This window comes from Aplysia californica, unplaced genomic scaffold (assembly GCF_000002075.1).
Source record: "Aplysia californica isolate F4 #8 unplaced genomic scaffold, AplCal3.0 scaffold00174, whole genome shotgun sequence".
Classification (NCBI taxonomy): Eukaryota; Metazoa; Mollusca; class Gastropoda; order Aplysiida; family Aplysiidae; genus Aplysia; species Aplysia californica.
Genome location: NW_004797444.1, coordinates 835,791 through 847,988, shown reverse-complemented (window position 1 = coordinate 847,988; position 12,198 = coordinate 835,791). Strand labels below are relative to the sequence as shown.

General features: G+C 41.2%; 2 protein-coding genes across 2 annotated transcripts in view; one reads left to right on the top strand and one right to left on the bottom strand.

Moving 5' to 3' along the window:
* LOC101858938 (radial spoke head protein 3 homolog B) overlaps positions 1–2,845 on the top strand; it is a gene marked incomplete in the record, with an annotated part of 17,944 nt that extends 15,099 nt beyond the window's left edge. Inside the window, 1 exon segment of the mRNA XM_013082445.2 lies at positions 854–2,845. Coding sequence (XP_012937899.1) covers positions 854–1,027 — 174 coding nt within the window.
* Positions 2,846–7,136: 4,291 nt separating this feature from the next.
* LOC101858710 (zinc finger protein 574) lies at positions 7,137–9,386 on the bottom strand. The gene is made up of 2 exons (XM_005098183.3): positions 9,149–9,386; positions 7,137–8,704 (listed from the first exon to the last, which is right to left on the bottom strand). Exons 1-2 carry the CDS (start codon positions 9,369–9,371, stop codon positions 7,380–7,382), a joined length of 1,548 nt encoding a protein of 515 aa, XP_005098240.3. The 5' UTR covers positions 9,372–9,386; the 3' UTR covers positions 7,137–7,379.
* Between the last annotated feature and the right edge of the window lie 2,812 nt (positions 9,387–12,198).

Below are 12,198 nucleotides of genomic sequence, written 5' to 3'. Positions count from 1 at the left end.
GACATCATCATCATCATCATCATCATCATCATCATCATCATCATCATCATCATCATCATCATCATCATCATCCTCGTCCCCGTCGTCGTCGTCGTCGTCGTCGTCGTTGTCGTCGTTACAGACTGATTGTAACCGTTATACTTCCCGGTTAACTTAATTTAGATCGCTTTGGAGGCGGGCTGCTTCAACTCTACCAACTCGAGCTGGGCGGGGTACAGCCTCCCAACAGAAGGACCGAGACTCATTTCATAAAATCTGATCTTCTCCGATCGAGAATCCAATTCTCGTGTATTGCGTGGAAAGTGGAGAGCCTAACATTGATTCCTCCGACGCCGTCAGTTTAAGATTAACTTTTAATTTAGTTCGAGTCACAGGTTTACGGCATTTGCAACACAAATAAGTCATGTAAACACCGAAGATGAGAGGTGTTACTGGAGAGTGACATACGAAGAAAAGAAGGGAGGAGAGATACGGGCGATAGACGTTTGATAGGACTCCAAGATCAACTTTTACGATGTTACATTAGGATAAAAACAAAGCAAGATTAACGTTTAAGGTTTTATATAATAAATCGTACCGAGATTAACTTTTAGGGTATTGTAGGATAAAAACATACCAAGATTAACTTTTAGGATGTATTATGATAGAAACAAACCAAGATTAACTTTTAGGATGTTAAATGATAAAATGTACCGAGATTAACTTTTAGGATTGTTAAATAATAAAACGTACCGAGATTAACTTTTAGGATGTTAGATGGTACTACAACGTACCCAGATTAAGTTTTGGGATGTTATATTAAAAAAACAAAATTGAAGAATATATATTTTTCTTCTGTCTCTCGTCCCCGCAGCCTGAGGAGGAAAAGCCGCCTGCAGCCCCAGTAGAGGAAGAACAACAGGAGCAGCAGGAGCAACAGGAGCAACAGCCGGCAGCGGCCACGGAACAGGAAGTGGAACCCAGCGCAGGGGACGCTGGGGCGGAAGCGGAACCAGCGGCGGAGACAGAGGGTGGGGCTCAGGAATAGGCAGCTATCTCATTGGATAATTCGTAATTATGATATTTCTAGCTTCACTGTGATTTTGGGTTGCGTGGCGCTGCTGTTCGGAACTTCACAACAGGTTCGGGCTGGTAAAAAGAGAAGGATTTGTTGTGGGGAGCTAGGGTTTAGATATCAACCGATGCCCTGTTCTTCCAGTTTTTCTCTTTTATTTCGGACTATCGTTATCTGAAGAGAGGGAGAGAGGTTAAGCGGACGATGTGTGATCATGAAGTTGACGACCCTCTCCCGAAAGTGAAAAGCTTGCCTTTCCAGAGCTACAAGACCTCTTCTTTTTATTCTGTTTTTTTATCTTAATTTTAAATTTTGAACCTGAAGAGGTCTCTGTTTTGGTGCAGTGTTGAAGTTCGTGTATAAATAAGCAAAACCTTTGGCATTTTATACCAGAAATTTGAATCCCAACTTCCAGCTGGCTGTATATTTTGTTAATGAATGGAATTGATAGACAAAACGTAAAACACAGACAGATAAGTGTGTTGAGACTCCCCCCCCCCCTTTTTTAAAAACTATTAACTATTACAGTAAAGCGTCTGTATCAGATACCAAGCATCTAGTCTGACGCTAGTAACCTTTGTGTGATAAGTTTATCAGAACTTGAGAAAAAAAGTGTCTTGTAAAATACCTGTTTTCTGAATGTTCAGGAAAAGAATTTGAAGGACTGTCAGTAAGGTCATTTATTGTTTTTTTTGAGAGGACGTAGGTACGACCTACACTGTTTCCAGAAAGCCCAAGCTTGTAAAGTGCTCATACAGTGCTTTGTATAGGACTTGTCCTAAGGCCAGTCCTAAACTTCAGCTCAAGAAATCAAATAGTTTCTCATCGTATGAAATATGTTTGAATGAACAAGAAAATAGCCTTAAATATATTTTCTTTCTTTTTTGTTTTTTGTTACATGCCCATACTATGAAGTTAGACCATACGTTTTGAATCTGAAACAAAACTACATATGTTCAAACAATTAGTGTTTTAACACTACCTGATGATGTGAAGCGAAATATGTTTAAATCCTACGTGTTGTTTGCTTGGAACGTCTGTACAGTATGCCTCCAGAAAAGCTTTATACACCTGTGATACTCATTTTCATTTCTAGTACTAGCATGTCTTCAAAATGTTGAATGCAAAATCGAATAGACCGATCTTATTTTGCATTGAAATATAAGACTTGCATGTTTTTAGAGCGTGAGAAAGAAATTACAATTTTGTTCTCAGATTTTATTTGATTTTGAGTACACTTACTTTTCAATACTTATGTATTTTCTCCTTTTCTAGTTAAATGAATCTAAGTATTTTTCCCTTATTCTCTGTGAAATTGAGTCATTTATTAGTATACATTTTACGTAAATCTGGTTTGTACTTTTTATACTTTATTCCGCTCACTGGAGAATCCATTTACTGCGAACAATTATAAATGTGGCCACCTATAAAATTGGTCAGTAACATACCATTCAGGTTTCATAAGGCAATGAGATGCCATAGTGTTGGTTTTTTTTAATGTGTTGAAATGCGATTAAAATGTCAAAATAATATTATAACAATACAAAAGTGGTTTTTTCAAAATCCTATTGTATCTAGAATACAGCCAGGCTGTAGGCAAATGTTTTGGTCTACAAAGTGAACAAGTATTGCTAAATGAGTTGGTTTATTTATCCTGTTTTGTGACGATTTGTTATCTAGAGGTTGTAAAACGTCTTTGACAATTGGAATTATTTCAGTGTAGGATAACACCTTTGCGAGAAGTGTATGCGATACATTTGAAATAAAATAAAACAATATTGGAACGGTGGATTGAGTGTCTTTTTGGTTGGTACTGCGCATGTCCATCTCTGTCTGTGCCTTCTGATACCTCTCCCCCCCCCCCCCTCTCGCTCTCTCTCTCTCTCTGCCTCCATCCTCTATTTCTTTATCTCTCTCACTCATCTAGGTGCTCTCACTTTCTCTCCCCCCTCTCTCTCTCTCTTTCTTTTTTCCCCTCTCCCCATCTCTCGCTCCCCCTCCGCCCCCCCCTCCCCCTCTCTCTCTCTCTCTCTCTCTCTCTCTCTCTCTCTCTCTCTCTCTCTCTCTCTCTTTCAGATATCAATAATGTCAAACTCTAAGGGTAGCCAGCAGAGAACTGCCCCCTCTGTCAACTGTCGCTCCATTCAAAACTGTTAGGTCATTTTAGAGGCGTGGTCTTCAAACGTATTGTCCCTCTCCTGTATGGCCATTCCAAGTTGGGGAAGAGCTTTGAAATCTACACAAATAATCCAAGTTCAAGAACCGCGCAAGTGGAGATTCAAACCAGGGCCATCTGCTTCATTGCCCAGTGTTGTACGAGTTGAGCTAATGGTGCGTCCTTCCTCTTCCGTCCCTTAAGGATACACTTTAATCGTAAAACAATCGGTAACAGCACTCTTGCAGTTATCATTTTGTTTTCAACTGTCCCTCGAGATGGACAGACAGGGTCACCAATGTGGAAGTGTTAAGGAAGTGTTAAGGAAAACAAGACAGATCGCAGTCAGAGATGAGGTAGGGAGAAGGCGGTGGCGATGGATTGGACATACTCTCAGGAAGTCACGCAGCTGCATAACAAAGAAAGTTTTGGATTGAAACCCACGAGGCAAGAGATCAAGGGGAAGACCTCGTGGAACCTGGAGAAGAATCACAGAAATCGATGTACAGAAAAGTGGAAAGACATGGAATAACATCAAGAGGCTAACCCAGGATAGAGAAAGGTGGAAGGTGTTTGTCCGTGGCCTATACCCTGGTGCAGGGTGAGAAAGGCAATAATGATGATGTCCTACAAGAATTTCTGAAATTGACTTTTCATGACTAGCGTCTGTGGAGCAGCGGTTGGGTTATAGGCGCCGCTTTGCTGTCGCACGCAGGAGACCCAAGTTCGATTCCCGCGTGGGGAGAAATTTTGTATCGAGTACAAAATGTATCTTGTTCTTTCTGCTTGGATTTTCTGTCCCTCTTAGCCCGGGTTGGCCCTGACAGCCAGAGTCGGAAACTCCCCTCCCAAATGATATAAATCGTGTCAATGGGGGCGTAAAAACACCTGTATTTAAAAAAAAGAAGAATGTTCATGTCCTGACAAGACACGGGCTGGAGAACATTGGAGCGACTTTGTCTCTCTTGACTTTTACCGAGGTTTCTTTTTACAGCACTCCACCCACTTGGCTTGGTCACATTGGAAATGGGACTTTATGAATCGAAAATCACGCCCTTCTTGTAGCCCTATTGATAGTAAAGTAGATTTGAAGTTTCAAGAGTCAAATCAAATGACTCCGTAAATATCACTTTCTAATACAACCAGCTTTAAACACCCCTTTATATTACAGGCGCCAATGTGTCCCCCCCCCCCCACACCACCCCCAACTCCTAAGGGAAAAAATTAATTTTAAATAAAAATTTTTAATAGAACCAAACAAAACTCTTCCTGGTGATTCCTTTAATTTCAACCAGACCCGTCAAGGCATTGTGGCACATTCTGTAGACAATAAGAATAATACAAGCTCTCGTAGACTTCACTGTCATATCTTATTGGGCTGGTAAAGCTCTCATAAACCAGGGCAATCAATTACGCCTTGAAGAAAAACAATTTGGATATGAAGTGTTTTCACTATCAACACCCTATGATTTCCTTGGCGGGTCTTTGTGGCTGAAATTTAAAAAAAAAAAAAAGGAGAAGAGAAAGGCAACTGAAATGTTAAAACTTCAAAACTGTCCAAAACGAGTATCCATTGTTGAGGAGAAGCGTGTTAATCTAAGATAGTTGGGTTTTTGTTTTTTTTACGGTATCGTTATAATGATGATGATGATGATAATGATGTAACCCATCGGGAAGCGGTCGTTTGTACAGGTGATTATCTTGGGCAGGTGATCATCAGAGCAGGTTCTACCGCATATTTCTATTGTGCAGAACAATTGAAAATACGATAATCGTTCTTGAAAAACTGTGGCCGGTTCTTCTAAAGGCATATAGCTCAGCCTGTTGTTATTGCCAACATTGAGCTCTTTATCATCACCAAAGACTTATAGCGCACTGTATGTGCAAATGAACAAACCTCAATTGTTCACTGACTGCTTCTTAATGTGACAGACAGACAGACAGACAGACAGACAGACAGACAGACAGACAGACAGACAGACAGACAGACAGACAGACAGACAGACAGACAGACAGTGGTAATCAAATCGATTATCAGAAAAGGCGGGAGAGCTGGGTTGGGGGGGGGGTGCTGCTGAGAAAATCAAAAGTGGATTAAAATAGAGCAGGTTTTATTGTTGTCGTTGATAATAATAATTGATAATTATAATAATTATAATAATTGCATTTATATAGCGCATATCCATGCTCAAGAGCTTGCTCTATGCGCTTTACAACTACATGTATTATTACCCCAGCAGACCCTCTGAGAACACTCAGAAACATTCTCAGCTTCCGCGGAAGCATACAGTGCACACTGCGAATGCTGTTGCTGTTGTTGCTGTTGCTATTACTGCTGCGACTATCCTTGCCGTGTTGTTGTTTCTCATCTTACTGTTCATAATTAAAGTGTACTATTATTATGATATCTCGAGTTGACGATATAAAGACTTAACCAGTGAAATCATTCAATGATTGAACATTTTATTCATGAAAAGAATTTTCTACAAACTGTCGTGTCAAAAACAGCAACAAAAACACAATTAATTCAAGTGGATAATAATATGGCAATGATGAATACAATCATTTATTGTGAGCGCTCGCTCTTTTCACAGAACACCTTAAAATGTTTTGGGGGTTTTATTTTCAGAGGGAAACTCTTCTCTTCCTTCCGATATCGTTATAACACTTGAATACTGACTTCTTCTTTTTAGCTTTTTCACTAAGTCTTGTTGGACACTGATTTTCGAACCTTCTGCAATGAAGCACTTTGTCTCTAATCATTCTGCCATTTGATAAATATAGTTGAAACAACACCCCCCCCCCCTCCCAAAAACACAAAACAAAAACAAAAACAAAACAAAAACAATAAAAACAAAAACAAGCAAAACAAAAACAAAAACAACAAAAAACAAACAAATAAAAAAACAAAGAACAAAATAAAAATTTGACAGCAAAACAAAAAAATGTATCAAAGTTGGTGTGAACTTAACTCTTCTTTCAGTGCTGCAGGGTTGTGTAGTCTTTCTCCAAAAGGACAAGGTAATGGGCGTTCGGGAAAAACAGTATAGCGATTGGCGGTGAGGACTGACTGAAATGTGTCTTATCGAACCCAAAAGTATTAAAAATTCCATCGGACAAGAGCAGTGCGGTTAGTCTAGCCCGTACTGGACATGGAGATTTGAACTCCCATTAATTATGTATAAATTGTTTTAAAATCCATCTCTCCTAGTACGCTGCTTGTCTCTTTTCACCGATAAGATTCATCCTTGTTGCAGTACAGAAACCAAAATGGCAAGTTTTCTTCTTGAGCTGGGATAAAACATTGACAAACTTTAACAGCAGTGACAACAACAATAACAGCAGCAACGTTACTGATGATGATGATGATGATGATGATGATGGTGATGATGATGATGATGATGATGATGATGATGATGATGATGATGATGATGATGACGGTGGTGGTGGATTACAATATGCTATTTAACATTCATTCACAGTTTGCAACATTTGGGCTGTTTCGGTAGCAAAACAAAACGAACAAAAAAGTTCAGTAACTTTTCAATTCAAAAAAAAAAAAAAAAAAGTTAAGTAACTTTTCACACATCACAGAATACTACTTATTGCAGATAACAAAGTAAGTTGAGTACTAATGTAGACTGGGGTTGTTTTGCTGGGGTTTTTTTCTTTAATGAGAAAATGTGAAGACAATTCTTTCAGATTGGGTGTAGTAGAAACATTTCTTTTCCTTCATTTTGTTTTCTCCTCTGCGCACTCAAATTTCCAATCAAAACTTGACCTCGTGTCCTTTTTTTTTGGGGGGGGGGGGTAAAATGTAGTTGTTTTATTATCGTCCTCATCGACACAAGTTAGATCATTTAGGAGACTGGCCTCCGACCCTGCCCGCCAGGGCCAACCCGGGCGGAGAACGATATAACTTAACATCCCAGCAGAAAGACCATGGTTCTTGATTTGAAAAAAATAAATTTATCGACACTCGGGAATTGAACTTGGTTCTCATGCAAATTGCTTAACCGCTAAACCACAGACGCGGGTCCAGGATTTCTTAAAACTTCTATTTTTACTGTATATAATAAATAAATAAATAAATAAATAAAAACACCGTTTGAAAAAGCGGTGTCTGGTAGCAGTTGCTGGGAAACATAACACGCTAATGGTTCTCTGTCATCATGGGGTGATCGGCTCGGTTATATTAACAGACTCCTCGTCTTCCTCGTGGCTGTCGACGCTAACGGAACTGGAGTCAAGAGATAGTTCCTCCTCTTCCTCTTCTCCTCCTTCTTCTCCTTCCTGCCGCCTGGCCAAATCGTCGGCAGTCTGGAGGTTTCCCATAGGGTGCCGTGATTTCACATGTCTCTCCAAGTCTCGCCGCCTCACCAGAACCTTGCCACAATAGTCACAGCGATAGGGGGTGTCACCTTGCGCGTGCAAGCGCACGTGCTTGTTTAGATTGCTCGGATCTCCGAAAGGCCGGGAGCAGATTTTACACTTGAGTGGTTTGTAGCCGTTATGGGTCCTCATGTGGATTTTCAAGCCGTATTTACGAGAGTAAAGTTTTCCGCAATACAAACAAAGGTGGCCACGCTTTGATTTGTTGGCGAAATAGGCTTGTGGTAGCAGATCTAGAGGCTCTTTGTCTGAGGGCAAGTTGATGCCGTAAGGGTTGACTGATCGTGTTTGTCTCGTCGAGGGGGACAAGGAAGGGGGAGGACAAGGTCTGGGCGCTCTTTGAGGTACGACTTCCGATTTGCTCTCTCTGGGAGTTGGGAGGAGGGGCATGACGTCATTACAATTTGCGGTTTCTAAAAGTGGTCCTAGTGAGCTGACTTCGCAGCGGGGCTGTGGAGGACGAGCGTATTGGAGAAATTGCAAGCCGAAGTTGTGGAAGTGTGGCTGGAGAGGGAAATAAGGCTGTACGTGTGGGTTATAGTTGTAGGGGACGTGGAACCTTCGGGCGAGAAAAGCATTTTGCTGGGCGGCCATTGCGCCCCAGTGCTGGACATAACCGTTGCTGTTGGGGACGGACATTCCAGCGGCATTCATGAGTCCGTTTCTGAGAGACAGGTTGAGAACGGCAGCTTGTTTGTCCGTGGAGGAGTCGGGGGTCATCAACCCCTCGTCGGAGACGGAATCTTTCTGCTGCAATCGCGATGATGGTGCTTTGAAAGCAGATTTATGCGAATATTCCTCTTCAGCTTCTGAGTCGTTTGCGGCACGTTTTGTGGCGTTTGTCAATAGACCTGCAGATTTTGTCCTTTGAGGCTGAGTGTCGTGAGCGGGGAGAGGTCCGCTGTGTGAAGCGGCGTCACTAGCGAGAGACTCTGGGGCCGGTCGGCTGATTGTTTGTAACAGGAGTTGGAACGGGACCAGGGGCGTGCTGGGCTGTGTGAGGACAACTGTGGACGTGAGGCAGCGGTGCATCATGTGGGACTTGAGTGTGTTGGGATGTCGGAACACAGCGCGGCAGTGTGTGCACTCGTAGTCCTGGTATCCTGGGAAAAGAACAGTTAGGTTAATTAACTGTAGATTGGGTTATTTTAAATCTTAAAAAAAAAAAAAAAATCGCTCCGCCACGATAATGACCATTTTCTGGAGCAAACAGCCAGACAGATGTATAGATAAAAACAAAAAGGCACGGAAAAGAAATTATGTGCCCTACCAGTGACGCTTTCCAACTACACGTGAATAAAAGATGGGAGAGTGGAAATGCCACTTCTGAATAGTAATTGTTGCTGTCCAAAATACAACTTGAAACAAAAAAGCGAAAAATAATATTTTCAGCTGAATTTATTGATTGAATGAATGAATGAATGAATGAATGAATGAATGAATGAATGAATGAATGAATGAATGAAATTTTTAAAAAAAAATAAATAAATAAATAAATAAATGATAGAATGAATGAATGAATGAATTAATAAATAAAATCAACTTACCACGGATATTCGAAGGCGTGAGGATGGGAACCCCGACTTCCAGGGCCAACTCGTCACTGTACCACAAACACAGAGCCTCTCCAGCTTGGATGTGCTTCATGGTGCGAACGAGCACTCTGTCCCCATCCCGCACCAAATGAACGTTTTGTTCGTGGCGGTCCCTGGCGGTGCGCATGTCTTTCACCCAGCCTCTTGTTGTAGTTCCCCCAGGCATCACCTCCATCTTGCCGTTCCTCCAGCAGACCTGTGACAGTTTGAAAGTCGTTATTGTTGAGAGGGAACGTCTTTGGGGCTTTGGGGAATGTTGACAGATCTATTTGAATACGTACTTATAAACCAAAGTGTTGTTTAGCTGTTGTCGTCGCTATTGTTGCTGTTTTGTTGTTGTTGTTGTTGTTGTTGTTGTTGTTATTGTTGTTGCTGTTGTTGTTGTTGTTGTTGCTGCTGTTGCCGCTGTTGCTGCTGCTCATGTTGTTGTAGTTGGTATTTTTGTTGTTGTTTTTGTTGTTGTTGTTGTTGTTGTTGTTGTTGTTGTTGTTGTTACTGCTGCTGCTGCTGCAGCTACTATCGTTGCCAAGTTATCGTTTTTGCAACACGTAGTGACGAAGTTAAGGATGACGAAAATGCTGTCATTGATGATTGTGGGACTTTCATTTCTGGTGGTGGGGATTACTATTGTTTATTTGCTTCTTACCTTTGGGGAGGACTTTGGTTCGGTAGTTTGATTACTTTATTTCATATTCTTCTCTCTCTCTCTCTCTCTCTCTCTCTCTCTCTCTCTCTCTCTCTCTCTCTCTCTCTCTCTCTCTCTCTCTCTCTTTCTCTCTCTCTCTCAGTCGTCCCCCTTACCCCAACTTTTCTGTGACAAATCCACATTCCCCCGATATACGAACCCTCAAAACAACATGTAGCGCACACACATTTGAAAACTCGAGAACAAACATTCACGCATATACACGAATAAACGTTCAAAGGGAATGCTTCAAGTTCCGACCCAGCAACCTTTAGTTTTTGCTCTGTCTTCATATTATAACTCTACAATCGTTGACATAACATTATTGATTTCAGAGTGCAAAAATCTTACCCTGTAAATCGCACCTGAAACCATGATATATCATCGTATGGCGCACTATGAAAATATAAACAGGATATACCGATTATCTTGTCCAGCGTTATGAATCGCCGGCGCCTAGGGTTAGCCATAACATACAAATTCCTACCAGCAGCATGCATAGATGAAAACGACTTTTGAATAAGGATCTAGGGACGCTCAACTCTCGCTAGACATTAATGTTATTCTTAAGGCAATTTGCATACTCCTGGCAGTGTGAACGCAGACGTGACAAAGCAGTTTTAGCCCCACCCCTCAGACGCCTAGTTGCAATATTTTCATAGAAATATTTTCTTTGGAGAAACCGGATCACCTTGAACAAAGGTTTGGGATCATTGTCGGTTTGTGCCGATGTAAGTAAAACAGGTCTTTTGTTGACATTTCCTTTCAAGAGTTGGACCAGTTTGTTTGGCTTGCTATCTTCTCAAGACTGATTCCTATTTCCTTTCTTTCCTCAAAGACCCAGCACCGACGCCACCCACCCATTATCCAACCAGCCCGAGATTCGAATCCTTTTATACTCCAGTTCATCTTTCTAATCTCCTTACACACGGTTTACCGGACAAGAATCAAACTCTCCTCGTAAGCCAATTAGTCAAGGGTCCTTCACAACACCTCATAAATCACCGCACCAGGGCTGGCTGCCCTCCCGCCTCACCTCTTCCCCCCTTCTTTTTTAAAAGCAGGACAATCATATCTGTGAAACGTTGGCACAAAGGACCCAGCCTCGCGTGGTGTCTTCTACTCATTTCCCCTTCAGCTTTGGGATCCATTTCGGTCACCCTACACCCGTTTATTTCCTAAAGCACACCTCGCTCCGCGCGGCGCCCTAGACAGCGGCGAGTTTGCGCCAAACACCCACGTTTTTCTCGCATCGTCGACGGGTGGCCGCTGTCCTATCAAGGGTGGAAGAAACTTTATTAACAAAAGTGATCGCAACAAAAATATCGCCTTTTCACATTTCTCTGCCCTCAGATGGATGGAAGAAGCTTTCGTTTTGGAAAAACATCAACGTGATCGCAACAAAAATATGTCCCTTTTTTCATTTCTCATTTTCGGAGTTCTTTCTTGTCTCGGTGCAGTCTTTCAGCTTAAGAAACGGATATTACATCTTTTCCGGGCACGTTACTTACAGTTCAACACGCTTAGATTTTAAAAAATTCTTTCAAATACAGTTTCCCTCGGTATTTTTTCCCTTTCCTCTGCAATTTTTAAAAATTCCTTTCCTTCTTAATTAATTAAACTCCTTTCGTCTATGTTTGCTTCTGTCTCATGCATTCTTTATTGTGCAAGTCACATATATAGAAACAGTTCCTTAAAAAAAAAATAACTATGCTATTTCAAAATGACATTCCTTTGATTAATTTGGTCTGTTTTCCAATCTCTCCAAATATGTAAACCTAAAGTTCTCATTTCTTCTTATTCACACACTCTTGCTAAATTAGCAAAAACGCATGTACATCTACTTTATTTTGTTTCTTTGGGGCTCAGAATCGAACTGTAAAACAAACTTCTTTCTATCTCTGATCTGATTTGTTTGTATTTTGAAACGAAACTGTGGTGCACGCATAAGAATAATGAGAATGTTAACTTGTGACAATTAATTATAGACTGACTGGAACTAACCCCGAAAAGAGCACACAGATCTCGCCATTAAAAACAAAAGTATCTTGAGAAAAGACGCTTTAATCAGCACTGGTGACGACATCTTCAATAAAGTGCGCTAATTTTTAGGACACATTTTTTAAATAAAGGATCGCACGTTTAGCTCAAATGGTATCATGTTGGACAACGAAAAGGATAGCCATGGTTCGAATCCCAAAAGGAGCGGAGAACCCTTTGGCTCGGTCCTATCGACGATGGACATTAAATTCGGAGGTCCTTCCTCTTAAGTAGCATTACACTACTTACAGTCTTGAAAAAAAAGTGGGTGGGATAT